Source organism: Anser brachyrhynchus, assembly GCF_964034855.1.
Source record: "Anser brachyrhynchus genome assembly, chromosome: 2".
Lineage (NCBI taxonomy): Eukaryota > Metazoa > Chordata > Aves > Anseriformes > Anatidae > Anser > Anser brachyrhynchus.
In genome coordinates, this window is record NC_137695.1 from 111658648 (window position 1) to 111676389 (window position 17742).

The following is a 17742-nucleotide window of genomic DNA, read 5'->3' on the forward strand; positions in this document are numbered from 1 at the left end:
TCCTCTTGGAGAAACAACAATAGTTGTTTCATTCTGGAACAGCTCAGAGCCCGTGAGGTGCAAGTGTGGATGGTAAGAGAACTCGTGTCCCAGGAACTAAGAGAGGACTAGAGCAAATTGGTTGCAGGCATGCCTTCAAAGAACGTCTGCTCTGCCAACCTCAGAGCAAATCGGCTTTCACTGGGCGTTGTGCTGCCACAGCTGGATTACAGACAGGACCCAAGGTAGACAGATTGTAGATAAAGTCTGTGCTTCACTTCAGCTAATGCTGTAACTGAAGTGCAGAGAAACGGGCTGAATTTCTAAACAAAACTGGTTTCGTGATCTGAACACCGCAAACCAATTTCTGTCTGTAACTTACTGTTTGCCTTGTTATGAAATCTTTCAAGCTATGCAGTTTTTATTTGATCATAGGAAAGTGTGCTGGACCACGAGTATCCATGAACTCGTGAAGCAACCTTCAAGAGTCTTGTAGCACTTAGTTAACATTTGTTTATATAAAAAAATCCAGTTAGAAGGAACTGTAGATTGATTTTTATTTTTTTTAAATTGCTTTCCTAAAACTGGATGGCTGTATGATGGCAAAGATAATCTTGCAGATAATCAAGGCAGGGGAGAGAATTCTAAGGCATACTTCACATGCTGCAAGGTATGGGCCCAAACCCAGCTTTGTTCTTCACAAGTCACCTCTGAGGGCTAGGAGAAGTAACTAGAGAGGTTTTGAAGACTGTTTTCTTCATGGTACAGACTCAAAGGTACGCAACCTTTGGATATGGGACAGGTATCTGGTATTTGAAATTTATTCCTATATGCTGCAGCATCTAAAATAGCACACCTAGTTCTCTAAACACAAAAAATCATTTTGTCTAGGGTAATAATCATTAATTTTTTTAAGGGTGGTACTTGACACCCAGCTTTTAGAAGGAGAGGTACAGGGATAGACTGCACAAAACAGAAGTGGGATAGAATAATGTAAATCGGTCAAGTTGGGTACTTAAATCAATTAGTGGGAGTGAGGTGTGTACAAAATCCTGCCTCTCTCCCAGTGTCGAAGCCTTTGTGACTCCGGAATTCAGCACTTAAAACTCCTTGAATTGAATCTGTGCCAGCTGTGCCCAGGCTGCTCCTTTGAATAACAGTCCTGTGTGGTTTGCTGAGGGACTCTTGGTGGTGCCAGCAGTTTCACACGATATGTAGTCTGCATTACACTTCTGCATTTTATCTGATCAAGCTTTAGTGCAAAAAGGTGCTGGGAGAAGGCCCAGAATACTCCAGAGTAGGTGAATCCTGTCATTGTGGGGCTGTGGGAGTGAGCCTTCTCTCTTTGTTTTTCTGGCTGGCCCTGCGGATCGTGCATAATAGTTACACTAGTTCAGAAAATACACAGATACAGTAGTAGCTGTGAAAGGGTGAAGGAGTGTTACATGATTAGGGACAGGAAGGTGACTTTAAATCCCTCCATGCTGAGAAGACAGCTAAAATTAAGTCTGTCTTGGGCAGGTGCATTACTCACTAGGCTACTAAAAGTGTGTTCACTTCTCTGCCCAGCTGTGTTTTCCGTCCAGGTGCAGTGGTGGTACCTTCTCATGTGTACTCAGCAATTTTAGCGTGCTTTGGCTGTATTTCCAGTATAGACCCAGTGGGACTATGCCCTTTAACGCTTGTGTAGTAGGACAGCCCCTTGACGAGTGTGTGCAGCGTGCAGGAGATGGAGTGCTTCAATAGGAGAACTATTCCTTGCAGAATCGTAGTTCCTTAAAGGAAAATTGAGTACAGAATTAAGCAACCATACGGTAGTTTTGCTTTTAGTTCTAGAGTCGCTTCCGTGGGCTTTCAGATTCGTACGTGTGTGTGTGTATGTGCTCGTGCTTTCCTTTGGCCAGACTGCTCGTAACTGTAGAGAGTCTCTCAAGTTGCTTACGTATTTGTTGTCTTTCAGTTAATAATGGGACTTGGCACTCAGGGAGCGGAGAAGAAGAGTGCAGCATCCATTGCCTGCTTCCTGGCAGCCAACGGAGCTGACCTCAGCATTCGTAATAAGAAGGGGCAGTCTCCTCTCGATCTCTGCCCTGATCCCAGCCTCTGCAAAGCGCTGGCTAAATGCCACAAAGAAAAAGTCAGGTATGTATATTAATAAAATACCCCGTTTCTGAATCTCTGTTTTCTGTAGATCAACTGATGCATTTAAAACATCGTGCTTTTGTTACCTATAGTGTTAAAACACGCAGGCTTTTTCTTGGCTTTCACTCAATTCTTTGTATTCTGTGATACACTGAATACTATCTACACGTACCTTCCTTGAAACCTATGCAAGTCTCACAACAGTCTCACACTCTGAAGTTTGAACTGTGCCTCATTCCCAGGCCTTGCTCCTCCTCTGGCTGGTACCAGCCCACGGTGGGTTGCACTCCTGTCGTGTGGTAGCTGGGTCTGAGTAGGGCTTGCTTACTGTTCTCACTCACCTCCTGTGCTGAGGATTTGCTGCAGGCATTATATCAGTGCGTTTGGAAAAGCCGAGGTTTGTAATTAAAGGAAAAACAGGTATCTGACCAGGCTGTGAGGAATTTTATTGGGAAGGAGGGAGACTGAATAGATTTGGGGTTTGGTTACTTTGAAGAGGCTCTTTCTAAGCAAGAATGGGTTGTAGCAATTTTAGAGAATTGGACTAGATGTCACCAGGGTAGTGTTTTGTTTTTGTTTTTTTCCCTGAAGCTTGGTTTGCAAGGATTTTGATGTGTTGGGAAGTAAAAAACACTGGTTATTACATTCAGTTAGGGTGAAGATTGCAGTACCAGGGCCTAGAAGCACAGCACAAAGCTTGTTCATATGGGAGGGAGGGAGGTGGCAAAGTGTAGCTGGAGGTTGGTAAAACTCCGACTCCAGAAAAGAGGTGGGGGGACATCACTGAAAGGATAACTGAGCACCGGGACTGGTTGCCCACAAAGGCTGTGAAATCTTTCTGGGCAAATTTTGAGGACTGGAATGGAGAAAAACCCAGAATAACGTGAATTCAGGGCTGACCCTGGGATGCATGGAGTACCTCTTGAGTACCTGTCAGGCTGAATGGCTGCATGACTTTGCAAAAAGAAAAGGAGGGGTTAGGCCTGGCACCTCAGAAGCAAGGAATTATAATTTCACCAAAATGTCATCAAGTGCACCTAGTGTGAAAAGTTACAGCTTGCTACTCGTCCTAGTTGTATTCCTGTCACTGGCTTACGATTCTTATCCTTAACTCTGCTCAAAAGTCAGTGCATGCAAATGAAAAACGTACTTTCAAAATGTCACAAAGAGAGACTGTTCTTGTTGATGTTGCCCTAGCACGTAAAGTGCTTAATTTTATGCAGAGTCTTTTTGTCTGTCTCAGCCTCATCACCGTGGTTGTTCTTATTTCTTGCCACCTTTTATGGGCTTGTGAGCATTGTAGGACTGAGCTGTTTACATTTAACCCATGCTCCCTCTGCTGGGTGAGCTGCAGCATAGGACACAGATGCAGGGTGAGGTCACTTCAGGAGTTCGGGGCTTCTTTTACAAGTCTGCCGTTTGGAAAGTATTACGAGTATATTCAGGCTTTCTAGGTGGTGTGGTGTGCAGTTCTGAATCTATAGGGTGTTATTACTCTGTTAAAAACTAAACTCATGAGATGGGAGGGAAGGTTTTGGTTTTTTTTTGCATTTACAAGATGCTATTCCAATTTGCGTGGTCTGTTTCTAAAGAATGTCTAATCTGAGCACGAGACCTCACACTTGTGGCAACTGTACGCTTTGGAAAATACAGTTGGGATTGTGTTATGATATACACTGATGCTTGAATGTATAGGGACATACAGATAAGCAGCTAATTGATGTGCAGTGTGAGTTCAAAAAAAAAAGTCTGACTGCAAGGTTTCTTTGTAGTGGTCAAGTTGGTTCCCGAAGTCCGTCTATGATCAACAATGACTCTGAAACCTTAGAAGAATGTATGGTGTGTTCAGACATGAAGAGAGACACTCTGTTTGGCCCGTGTGGACATATTGCCACGTGTTCTCTGTGCTCACCACGGGTGAAAAAATGCCTCATCTGTAAAGAGCAAGTTCAGTCTAGGACAAAGGTAAGCATTTCCAAAGCTTTCTGTTTCTCTTTCTATTTTTAATGTAAAAGTAAAAAAGAGATCAAGGAAAAGTGGATATTTTAAGCTGTATTTTGCCTTACAGGTATTTCACTGGATGGAATTTTCAGTCTTTTTGATATCTCGTCCCAACATTGTATGATAATCTTGTCTGTTTGCCTGTATTCGTGTCCTATCTGCCCCTCATTCTCTCTCTCCATGTCAATGTCTTTGTTGCTCAGGTCATCAGAGTTCATAGTACAGCCACCTGAAGGTGTTTTATTTTTTCCCATGTTAAGATAAATTGCTGCACTTCCTGAAATATAATCTCCTCAGTTATACTGAGTTCTTTTATTCCTTAGGGCTGCTTGGAAAGATTATTCATCTGTAAACTGAGCTCGTTATGTGCTTGTTTTTATTCAGTATTATTTTCATCTTTATTTTCTCTTTTTCTATTTTATTTTATTATTATTATTTTTTGAATCAATGAATTTTATTACACTTTCTTCTTCAGAATATCAACCAGTTGTGCCCTATTTCAGGGACCTAATCCCAGTAAGTTCCTCATGTTTCCCAGATGGTTGCTCCCAAGTATTTGTGACTAGGCTGGGTGCATCCCCATTGCTTTTCTGTTTGAGTATTCCTTTATTCCTAGTAATAGCCAGGTCTTGTCCTCCTTGTTGCTTTTTGGCTGTTTAAAAAAAAATAATAATAATCTCATATTCCACTTACAGGTTTTCTGATCATAAGAAAACCCACTCTGTTCTTTTTATCTCTATCCAAACACCTTTGGCTAGTCGGCTTCTGTGTTTCTTCTCTGTCTCCGAGTAAATACACAACTTGCAAATACAAATTCATACTGTTTTTACTGTTCACTATTCTGTTCTTCTTAAGACTGTTCACTCATTCTGCCATGCATATTTTCGAAGGCGAAATGTTAACATAGTGTGAGCTCCTTTTCTGTAAACTTTCTTTATAGTCAGTGGAAAGGTTCTGCCACGGGGGTTCAGAGCAGCAAAGTAAGTCTGCGGCCCCCTCATCCATCTAAAGAAGACGATCTATGGAAATCAGCCTTCCTGGGCGAAAGCTAACCTTTGTGGATAACCTTCCTTGGATTTCTTTTGCTAATTTGGAGAGTATCTATTCAATAATTCTCTAATGTTCTTCTGTATAAACACTTAGCGTAATATCTGCAGTGCTAAGAAATGAATGAACCTGGACAACAGTTTTAGAAGAAGTGGTCCAGGCCCGTATGAATGGAGCGGCTTGAGGTGTCTGTGGCCGCTGTATCCATACAGTTTGTCACGTTAAAGGGCATGGGAAAACCCTAACCCAGAATATAAAATAAATTATTGTGAATTTGTCTTGCAAATATGTTTTTGTATATATTACATATGTACAATTATATACAAATTAGTATATATAGTATACATATAATTTGTATATGAATTATATACATAATACAATTTTATCTATATGGTGGAGCAAAGAAAGAGAAAAGAGTAAAGAAAAATAAACACACTGTCCTAGCTGCTTCTATGTGCCTGTCAGTATACTGAACATTTAAATAATGCCAGCAAATATGTCTTCTTAGAAGTCAGTGTGATAATTCCTTTAAATTGAATTTTGAGGTGATGAATTAGTAAACATAACTAACACTAGATGGAACTTCTTAAAATCCACATGCCTTTCCAAAGAGAATGAAAAAGCAAATTGATGTAGACAGCAGGAGATGAACTGTTCTCATATGTATGTTTATTGTACTTTACAGATTGAAGAATGTGTGGTGTGTTCAGACAAAAAGGCAGCAGTGCTTTTCCAGCCTTGTGGTCATATGTGTGCTTGTGAGAGTAAGTAGACTTGGCAGGATGTTCTTTTTGAAATAGTCCTGAAACAGAACATTTTTAATAAAAGATTGCTGAAAGCTCATTAATGATCTGACTTTGAGTACAACTTACCTGATAGTTTGGTGTGATGATGGAGAAGGTTGGCATTACTTGGCAAGCTGATAATGAAATATTTAGAGGACAAAGTGGAGATTTCCAGAAATTCAGAGAGCAGTTGCTTCTCTCTGAATTATTTAATAGTGAGTAGGGTTGCTCAGATTATAGCAGCCTGCTGTATAAAGTTCATTCATTGTTTTGGTATAGTTTTCTGGGTGTGTTCAAAAGTGCAAATCATGTTTTAAAAAATACTGTAAGTAAATATTTTAATATGCTTCATTAGCGATCTACAGATTTGCCCAAGGGCTCTAATTTTTCTATAAAAGATACATCATATATCTTGCAAAAAGACATAGGAGGTCTCCAGAAATCTTCCGTTTTGAGAATAATTGGGTGAGAATACAGCCACCGCCTTGTCATCAGACTTTTCAAGGGTTTGTTGAAGGGTCATTTGCCTAGAGAAGAGCAGTAATTGCTGCTGAGGTACTATATGAGGGGGAAGGTAGTCTTTTCCAATAAGTAATTGCTTGTTTGGTCTTGTTAAAGAAATCTGGTTTCTTTCTCTGTTCTGGCTGAGAGACCTGACATTGCATCACTGACTTTATTGTTCCTGATCCTGATCCCAGTCCTGATCTGGGCTCTTTCTCTGTCTGCAGTTGAAAGATGATGAGAGAAGTTTTTTAATTGGTTTCCCAGGAAGAGGACAGTAAAAAGATTAATCACTGTGGTGTGATTTCAGCAGTGAAATACTCATTACCAAGTCAAAACTGTAGCAGTGATAGCAAATGGCTCTACAAATGCAAAAGGTTTCTTTCCAGATTATTTCCTGTAGATCCTTTGTAAGCATGATGAGAAGGAGTCCTCAAATTTGTGTACTTTATAGGATCTACTCTGTTGATTTACAATAACCTTTGGCAATTTTGAGACATTGTCACTTGCCTTTTGCAGAATAATGCTAGCTTTCATTCTAGGATGGTATCAAAACATATGGGTTTACTCTTTTGAGGTCAAGGAGCCACCTCTGTTTGCCCCTGGCGTGTTAGTACAATATGTGAGATCATTGGTTATAAAGGAAAAAGCAGGTAATCAAGACATTCTTCGAAGTTCTGGTCTCAAATGGGTGTGATTTTACTTTTTTAACTTCTGTAATTCTTGTGGAATAGATATTTGCTTGGAAAAAGAGGAACCTGCTCACCAGAAATAATGTTAAAAGAAAATAAATAGAACAAGTTTGCTTTGAATCCCAAACAAGAGATTGTTTATGGGTGTGATTTACAGAAAATGAAGTTAAAACAAACAGAAGTAGATATTTGTATTGTAAACCTTTGTAATGGTATTGGTATATAGTTACTGTGAAAAGAATAAACAAGCTCGTGTTAAGAGAGAAGAAAAATGAGAATAGTAGGATTCACAGTTAATTTATTTCTCTGTCCCCTCAGATTGTGCAAGCTTGATGAAGAAATGCGTACAATGTCGGGCAGTGGTAGAGCGAAGAGTGCCTTTCATAATGTGCTGCGGAGGGAAAGGTACAGAAGATACCACTGATGATATTTGTGAGTGACTCCAAGACCCATACTCTTTCCCTTCCCCACTACCAACTTCTTATTTTCTTTCTTATTCTTTGAAATGACCTAAATCTTTCCTCTCCTTTTTGAAGAAAAGTTTCGTAAAACAATGTTAAGTCAGGTATCCACTTTCTGTTGTTGCTGCCTTCTATATTGGTAACAATGCTATGATAGCACCAACCATTTCTCTAAAGGACTGCCTACATTGTCCAGAGTAGAAGCTGAGACATATATGACTTCTTGGCCACTTATTAATGACCTATGAAGAAAAAGCTGAAGATTGACTGTGATTGTGCATGAGAGTACATACATGTATTATTTTTATTTCTGGAACTGACTAATAAAGAAATAGTAAATATTTAGCATCTAGATATAAGCAACTTTCATGACATTGTTCAGTTTTGCATCACCTGATTTTCTAAAACTTCTTGTGACTTCTCTGAGTAATTTCTATGAATTATTTTTATGGACTGCATGTGTGGTGTGCAGTGTTTGAATTGAATTTTATCTGTATTGGAATATTAAGTCATTCTTTTCACACTTCTCATAAATGGAGAAGTATAACCCTTAAAATCAGGGTTGTAAATACTTTGTAAATTTGAAATTTGTCTTTTAAAGTACTTGTCTTTTTTTTTTGTTTGTTTGTTTGTTTCATATAGCAACATTGCTTCCTGGATCCGTCAAAGACAAAACTGATAACCCGAGTTGCTTTAGAATTTGAACAAATTATTTCTATACTTGTGTGTAGTTTTGATCACCAGATAGAATCAGCTGTGTGGATAAAGGTGTTTTTCAGTGTGAAAGAACTCAGCTTGATTTTTTTTTTTTTAAACTTGCAGAAATCTTTACTGGAGGAGCATCACTGACAAATAAGAACACTAACAACACTGAGGTGCTTAGAGGCATTTTGAGCATTATTATTGAGGAAATATTTGCTGACTTTGTTGCTACAAAATTCAAAAGTTCTTCAGGAATTGAGCTGCATTGAGATTATAGTGAATTAAATTAGATGATCAAATACATTTGAATTACATTATTTCAGATAATTGAAAATTTATAGTTAGTGTTCTGGAAATAATTATTCCTGTTTCATTAGATGTAATCACATATCTTTATTTTCTCTAAATTACAGCAAGTGGAAACATTCCAGTTATGCAGAAAGACAAAGACAACACTAATGTCAATGCAGATGTACAGAAGCTGCAGCAACAGTTACAAGACATCAAGGAACAGGTAAAAGTGCTAGATAAAAATTCTATGGGTCACTAAGGTAACTGGAAAAAGCCAGTGCATCTTCTGTTATTTAAAACAAAATAACACATTGAAGTGACTCAGGTCTTAAATTTTAGTTAACCAATAATTTTTGTGATGTTCATTTGTCTTCCACGTACAGATTTAAAAATAAAAACCAAAAAGAAGTGGCAATTTTTGATAATCCATCTATTAAAATGTCTGTGTTGGTGTGACTAAATAGGGTGGTCTGCCCAGTCAGAATGTCCCATGCCTGTTCAGCTGACCTGAATGTACTGGCTACAGCAGAAGTTGTTCTCACAGAACGCTGATGAAAGTAGATATTCTTCACTGCTCTGTATCTAGCTGAACCTTAACTTGTCTGTTCATGAGCTGCCTTTGAGCAGTGGCTGGCATTTAGCTGTAGCATCTGGTTTATGTACTGTTAAAACAATTTGGTGGTTGCAAAATGAAATCCATGGCGTGTAAGTTAAGTTATTTGAATATTTGGAATGAAATGAGAGTTTTTTTCTTTTGTAATTATGCATCATGTTTGCAGGTGGAAATCTATTTATATTGGCTATAGAGAGTGATAATTCATTGGTTAATTAAGTTACATGCAATTTCGAAACCTAATAAAAGCAAACAAAACTCAAAATTAATGTTTCAGAGAATTGAGAGTTGCCTGTTTAGATTTGTTACGCCTCTAAGTCTAGTTCCAGTAGAATTATTGAAATACTTGTCTACATGCAGGACTTGTCCTGTGGTAAATCACTACATGGTTTCCTTGCTTTTAGAATCATTTAGAATTATAGAATCATTTGGGTTGGAAAAGACGTGTAAGGTCATCTAGTCCAACCTTTAAATCTTTTCCATCTGAATAAATGAAAATTTGAGGTTTTTCAGCAGTAAAAGACTTGGAGTATTTGACTGTTGTATGAACTTACTGATGTGATTTTTGACTTCTGTATGTATAACATAATTGGAAAAAAATGTTTTAATGGATATAGGAGACAGAAACTTTCTTGTTATACTACTTGCCTTTTCCTCTTGGAGGCTTACAGCAGTCTGTAATGCTTCAGTGATGGCAGCATCGCATCTAGCTGAGGTGGTTGTTACTCTCAGCTGTTCTTGTGCATGAAAGTTAAGACTGAAGTTTTGGGTCACCAGTTCTAGGGCCCATGCCTAAATGCCTTATATTTGAGAGCTGATATGCTGTGAATTTTAATCTTTGTGGCATGTATGTGAAAAGCTGCTCCTGTCATATGGTCCAAGACCCCAGTAGCAGTAGAAGTTCTAATATCTGATTAAAAGCATACTCTTCCATAGTTTGTGTCTGCAAAAGAACATGCAGATTAAAAATTGTCATTTGAAAAATGCATGTCTTCCTCAATGGTAACGTCTGGAGCTACTGCATATCTGTGACTTCTTTGATCTGCTGTTCTATTTCAGTTTTACTTTTTATAACATTGTTGGATGAAAAGAATAACCTTGTTAATAATAAGGTTACTGCTTTGGCATTCAAAATGATAGATCCAAACATGGAGATGAATGCTCGAATCCAAGTAATCTGTTTTCTTCAGATGTATTTTTTTTTCTGGTTACTTTATTTTATGAGTTTATAAATGATTTGAGTTCTGCTTGGCTACGGTAATACTTTTTTTAGTGGAGGGATGTGAAAGAAAAACTACTTCATTTTACAGTTTTTCTCCTTGATTAGATGTGATCTCAGTTGTGGTTTTTTTTGGTTCTCATAAGGTGCTCTTTCATTCATAATAATTTTGTCTTTCCGTAGGGAGTTGCTATAGCAGTGAGCTTTCTAATATCAGAAAGTTATGTTGTATTAGGGAGAAAAGAATAATTATTTTATACATGTTGTTTTCTACTTATATTTTCTGGTTTTCATATTTGCAGTAATAAGAAAGATTTAATACTAGAATGCTTTGAGAATTGAGGTCCATTCTTTTGCTTTGAAATGCCCTTTTGTCCATTAATTTTTATTTTTATTTTTTTAAATAAATATAGAACAGATGATTATTCAATGCTTGTTTGACAAGAAAGAGGTAGTTCTGGTCATTCTTGTGCAGATTTTGGCTTGAGGCTCTTTCTTGTTTTGCTTATTGTCTTTACTGCTTATTCTAGTGAGGGGGCAAGTTTTATATCTCATTTATGAGTATAAAGTAGGATTTGATTACAATTAGTCATCTGATCTTTTTGTGCTTGAATTGATGCATAGCATTTGGTCTCAGTCATGTATTCTTTTGCTTTGTGCTTTAACAGTTCACTCTTTTGTTACAATGATAGTTTTGTACTTAAAATTAATTTGTTCTCTTTCAGCAGGTATAAACCTGTTTCAACTCATACCTTCAATGATAATCTAATATGTTAGCGCAGCAAGCTTTTAAAACCATTTCTCGTGCCAAGCAGAAGTGATGCCTGATGTCAGCTGAATCTCCCACATCTGACGACCACACCATTCTTCAGGGATTCCCTGAATGTGAACCCTTTTGACTGTAATTGTGATACCTTCACCTCATTTCATACATTATCATCATCATCTGTCTAACACCTTGTGTATGTTCCTTCACCATACTTACATCACTTTCTTTCTACTTAAATTTATTTTGTCACTGTGCCACCTGTATATTGTTGGAGAAAATGTTTTTAGTAATAAGGAAATATTTCAAGCAATTTAAGTTGTTAGTGGTAAAAATTGATTTATTTGAATTATCAGGCCAAGTTATAATTAAAGGTGTGATGAGTACTTTTTCAGACCTACTTTTACTTATCCACAGAAGTTATTTTTACATATAACAGATATAGTGCCTTTTTATACCATTTGTTTTCCTTCAGAAGACAGTAGTCAAATGATTCACGCAGCTAAAAGATGTAAAATGTGATTTCATACAGAGGACACTCTAGCAAACTACTGGAAATAGATTCTGCTTATTTCCTGCTGCTGTGGCACAAATTGGCTGTAAGGCATATAATGAACTTTATTCCCCTGTAAAAGTGCATATGAGCAGGTAGTCAAGTAATGAAGGCTACTAATAATTTTCCTACTTTATGAAGTAGCATAAATGTTAAAGTAGTATCATATTAAGAAATAAAACAATTCATGTATTTTAAATATTCCACGTTTGTACTGAGCAGGAGAAACTGGGCAATTCGTTAGTATTGCATATGCAATTGCAGAAGAGATCTAGAAAATGAAAATGTTAGTATTTCTGTGTTTCACTGAATTAATTCATCAGAAGCAACAGTGTTTGAAAAGATATTTTTGTATCCCTTGATGGGTGTTTCCATTTTTCAAATAGTCATGTAGCATTTTGGAGAAAAGCAGGTCTTTTTAATTCCAGTAATTCTAACTTTATATTTAGACACAACGGCAAATAATTAAGCTAAGAACGTAGAATAAGGGCTGCAATTTTTTTTCTCCAGTGGTAAGATTTGGGTTGCTTTGTCAGTCCTTTATCAAAGGACATCACGTTAATGGTATTAGATTATGGATACTTGTCACAGGACAACTGCATATTCATTGGAAACTGACAGCTATTTCACTCATACTGAAGACGGTAGGTTACTGGCAGAAGCAAGCTCTAATTTTTCCATTGGGAAGTGTAGATGATGACGTGGTGTGAACGGAAAGATAAGCTGGACTGACTGACAGTCAGTCTGCAAATTTTTAGTTCTGAGACTGTTTTGGTATGATAGTTTAGAAATTCTGGCAAAGCTGGAGCACGGTGTTTGTGGAGTGATTTTTTTGTATCCTTTTCTATATAACAAATTGACATAAGGTTTTATCTGGAAGTTTTACATATCTGCTAGCACATTATACTGATATCCTGGAAATCAAAATAGGCATTTGGCCAAATTCCATGCAAATTTAAGCTCTGTTTTATTTATTTATTTATTTGTTTTTATTTTTATTTTTGTCTTCATCTAAGCAATCAACCCTAGAAAGTAATATCTGTTAATTCCATAGAAAATATGTTTTAAGATTATACTGGACAGGGTTCCTAGTATGGCTTGTATCTCTCAAAAATGAACAAACTGAAGTAAACTCCCAGCAGTTAGTATGGAAACAAGTCACAAGTTCAAGGTAGTGATAAAACGAGTTTGTGTTTGAAGTCTTGTACCTGTTAGCATTTCATATTATATATAAAATATACATTCATAAGTGTTAGTGCGTCTCAGATCTGAGCACATCATGGATTTGATTTGTTGGACAGTAGAACAATATTAACAATTATCAGACGTTAAATATCTATTCATTCACTAACCTTTGATAAACCTCTTAAGATGAAATCCTAATATAAGATATGCTGCAATATATTTATGGTGAAGGAACATGCCTTACAAAAACTTCAATTTCTACATATGACAGGTGAAGGACATTGTTCCTTATTCATTCAGTACATAATCAACTTTGCTGTTGAAGAGCTTTAGATCTTTCTGGGCATTGGCTGTCACTTTAATATTCATCCATTAAAAAGGATTTTAAAAGTTTGCTGTGCTATTGTTATGACTGAAGGTCACTGATTTATTAATTGCTCTTCATATACAACTTGGTATTCTTTTCATAGAAAATGTAGGTAATTTCCGTGAGTAAAGACTGCAATTATCAGAATTGAATCTTTACATGTAATATTGATTATGCAGCATTTTTATTGTTTTTACATATGTTTAGTGCTTCTTCTGTAAAGGTAAGTACCTGATTAGCTAGGGAGCCTGAGAAGAAATAGGTAAATCATTTACCTGCGCATTGCACGACATAAAATTTTGTGTTGTTTATTCCCTGAAAGATTACATCATGTAAAGGGGAATGTTGCTGAATAGTGTCTTAATTTTGCAAATTTAGGTGATGATAATGAAAATTTGGTATCAACCTACTACTTGGTTGCCTTAGTTGGAGATCATATCTGAGGAAAAAAAAAAAACAAGAACAGAAAGCAAAGGAACAAAAAGCACAAGCTTTGTGTCATGAAAAGCCCAAAAACTTTAGATCAATGTGATGTAAAAATATATGTTTTAAAAAAATAATAATAAGGTTTTGGAATATATGCTCAGTCGCTGGATTATGCTATGCCAATGACCTATTATGCTTAAGATGGCGTATTTATTGTTAACTGTTAGTATATATTGCATTCTCAATATTGCATCAGTGCTGTCATTGACTATATAACCTGTCAAAATCTTTTACAGACCATGTGTCCTGTCTGTTTGGACCGTCTGAAGAATATGATCTTTCTCTGTGGCCATGGAACATGTCAACTTTGTGGAGACCGAATGAGTGAATGCCCTATATGCCGCAAGGCAATCGAACGAAGGATCCTTTTGTATTAAAACAGTGGAACGAACCAGTGAGAGTTCATGAATAATAAGGACATCTTAATGATATAAATCTCTGCAAGTCTGAAAGGCAGTAAAAGGTTCTAAAGAAAACATTTCTAATACTGTAGCGCAGGTTCATTACATGGTAATTGTTTAAAGACTGTGAACACACCAAATAATAGAACAGTATTTGAACAGTCAGCTTTTAACTTTACTCATAAAACTAAGATCTGAGCCTGAAGCTAATTTACAGCAGTCCTTTTTTTAGTTTTCTTTCTGTTGTTTTCTTCCCCTTAAAGTGTAAAGGGACAATCTTGTTTTGGTTTCTTTCATGTTTTGTAATGTATGTATGAGGTGTCAAGCAATGTACTTTTTTTGTCCCCTTTTTTAATATATTGTCAGTTATTATTGAATATAAATATGTAGTGCTTTTTGTTTTATGCTTTTCTGGAGAACGTTCAGATTTCCTGTGACAGTTACGATTCACAAGAATTGTTATCTTGAAATACACGATAATGCAAAATCAATACACAGTGCATAAACAGTAATAATAAACATCGTACTATTTCACTAGGATCAGGCCTCAAAATACAATGTTAAGCTAATTTGAACTTTAATGTGCCCTTTCTGAGGATGGGTTGGGAAAGAAACAGGAAAAAAAGAAACATAGTTTGGAGATGTTGCATTCCTCAAACTGCACTTTAGTATAACATGTTCAAGCTAACTTAGTGAACTTCTTAAGTCTGTCTAGCCACACAGTTTCATATGGAATTGTGTTTAACTTGGTTGGATAGTAAAACATAGGAGCAGTGGGTCAGTTAATCTGTTTCAGATGAGTGAATTTGATCAGTTGTGGGGGAACAAATATATATGTGGGGCCATTTAAATATTCTGGGTCTACAAATTAGAAAAAAACTGAGATGAAGTTTCCAAAAGTTAAACTTTAATGTTGTATCTTATGATGTATGAAGCAAGCTACCTATTGTTTTCCTCTCTTAAATTAGTTGTGTTGTCTCCAGGCAAATTTTGTCAACAGCAAAAGCAAAGAATTAATATAGCTTATTCACCTGTGTTGGGTGTTACACCAGAACATTAATGACAAACATTAATAGGTAATACTTCAATTCAGGATATTGCTGGAAGAGGAGTTAATTTTGAGCTATGCTTAGGTGAGCTGAAGTCAGCTGAGGGAGTTAGCTGTCACTGATGTGACTGAGAGGTATTCATGGACATGGAAGTACTACTGTGAGGACTTCAAAGTGTTAACGTTTTGATAACAAGTACCTCCTCCTGTCTTTTTGGGTGGAAGAAAGTATACTGATTAAAAGGTTGCTCGCAGCTAACAGGAATGTGGGCTTGCTCCTAAGACTTAGTCCTGTTGCGGAGCAAAGTGAAAATGAGATGAAAAATCAGTAAGGCATTCACCTCTGATACACTGTAAAATTCAAGGGTTGCAGGCTTTGGTTCTTAAGATTGTCCCCTAATATTTAATAGCAGTTTTGAAATTAAATCGGGTAAAATATCTCCACTTGTTTCCCAAGCAAATCAAGAAGACACCTGATAATAAATGTTGTTCAGATGCGAGCTGTGCACAGATGGTTACAGCACTTTTTTTCAATTTAGTGAAATACATAAATGGTCCCATCAGTGCACAGTGATTTAAAGTATGGAGATGACCTAAAAGGCTAATAGAACATGCTAAATAGTTGTAGCTTGTTAACTTTTCTGTGATTATCGCTGTTTTTTTTCCAACCCCTTGTTTATCATTTGCTGTACCCAAGCTCCTGTTGAACTCATTTGGCACTTTTCAGAATTTGGGCTATTGGTACCTGCCTTCCATTTGTTGAAATACTCTGTGCTCGTATGCTAGGATTTGGAAGAATTCCATTTTGCTGAAGAGTCTATTGAAAAATTAGGCAGGAGAATAAACAAGTTACTTTGTAAATAAGAAAGTTGGATTAGGAACTATTGCTCTTACCTTGAATTGAGTAAGGATCTAGCAGATTTGCACAAGTACTTGTGCCTTGTTAGCATAGTCTTACAATCAGTATTTTAGCTTCTTCTAAAGACATGAAATGGTCTTTTAAAATAATTTAAGTCTTTATTGTGTAGCTGTTTTCTAGAGACGAAGTTTTATGTATGCATACTTATTTCTAGCAGTATTGCAGTGTACGTAAACACTAAATCGTCTGAAGAAGTTGCTTGGGGCTAGTGATCTGTCTAAGCTTTTTCTATAATACTGCACATTAAGTGTCAGAAACTTAATTTTACTCTTCCAGTAGCAGCTGATGAACCGAAAAGCCTATACTGTTATTTGTGCTACAGAAGTCGGATTCATATTTTCACTTAAAATATCACTCCATCCTAACTTCTAGTAAGGCTACCTCCTTTCTGTCAAAGTATTGAATTCTTTGCTGGTTATTCGTTGTCTTTGGGAAAGGATGGGGAACATTTCAGTTTTATTTTGCTTCATCAGTTTTGATGTCTGAATTCATTGCGAATGGTTTTTACTGACTGTGTAAATTACGTACAACAGAGCTGTATGATTTGCCACAGTGTACATTGTATATTATTCTTGCAGAAGTTGCTGGAATCCGTACTGTTGTCTTTTTATGCATTTCGTAACTTGTTTGTGCTGACAAAACAAAACTTATCACAGAAGTTTTAGTATAAAAAAAGTTTAGAGGTTTTATAGCTGAGCCTGTGGTAAAAAACAAAGAAAAAAAAAGTTCTGACTCAGGGCTTTTTAACAACTTAAAGAAATTCACAATATTCTTCAACACATCTCGGGGAATATTGTGGATGTGGTGACTGTACAGTGCCTTGATAGAACTAAGTAATGGGCAGCAGCCGTAGAGTCCTTACAGAATGCAAGTATCTTTGGAATCCAGTGGAGGAGTTTACGTTCATATAACTGAAATGCCCCTGCCATGGATTTATATACTTGTATATACTTTCTGTAAAGGAAATGGGCAAATTTAGGTTTTGCTAAGCTTTCTGTGAGTTGTTTCATTGTTGCACCAGTCCTGGGGCAGCCCTGGGGCTCTGAAGGGCATAGCGTACAAATATACAGAAGCAGCATTTGTGGGAAAGAGAGCTGACAAAATGTTCTTTATGGGATGTCCTTGGTGTCAGGGGAGAGGTCGTTGTATTAAAAAACGTGTAAAAATGCCTGCTTTATTCTGGCCCAGTAAGTTTTTTATAAAAAAGAGAATCAGCAACAAACCTATATGTTTGCATGCCATTTCATGTTATCAAAAATGTCTCATTTTGAGCTTCTAGGAAATACTTCTTGTCCCAAGCTTCATGTCTTCAGGAATGCAAATTATTCATATTACAAAACAGGTTTTACTGAACCACAGGAACGTTTTTGCTTCTGTTAAAACCAACTTTGTATTTTCAGTAAATTGTAGCTTTTGACATGACTGTTTATTGGAGAAATTTAAGATTGTCTGTGTGAATGTAGTGGATTTCTGTATGCAGATAGCATTATATAATTGCTTTCATTAAAACTGCTTAGCAAGGTCTAAGCTTTTCAAGAAAAATGCTAATGTACTGTATGGTTAATAAAACTTGTTATATAAGAT

General features: G+C 36.7%; 1 protein-coding gene across 4 annotated transcripts in view; it reads left to right on the forward strand.

The window, feature by feature from the left end:
• MIB1 (MIB E3 ubiquitin protein ligase 1) overlaps positions 1-17742 on the forward strand; it is an 80343-nt gene extending 62601 nt beyond the window's left edge. For 2 of the 4 annotated variants that reach the window (XM_080578970.1, XM_080578968.1), the window contains exons 16-21: positions 1940-2121; positions 3894-4086; positions 5855-5933; positions 7466-7579; positions 8724-8824; positions 14027-17742. In XM_080578970.1, the coding sequence (XP_080435096.1) occupies positions 1940-2121; positions 3894-4086; positions 5855-5933; positions 7466-7579; positions 8724-8824; positions 14027-14167 (810 nt within the window). In that variant the 3' untranslated portion in view covers positions 14168-17742. The remainder of the gene's footprint in view (positions 1-1939; positions 2122-3893; positions 4087-5854; positions 5934-7465; positions 7580-8723; positions 8825-14026) is intronic. The other 2 variants (XM_080578969.1, XM_080578971.1) reach the window with 1 other exon arrangement.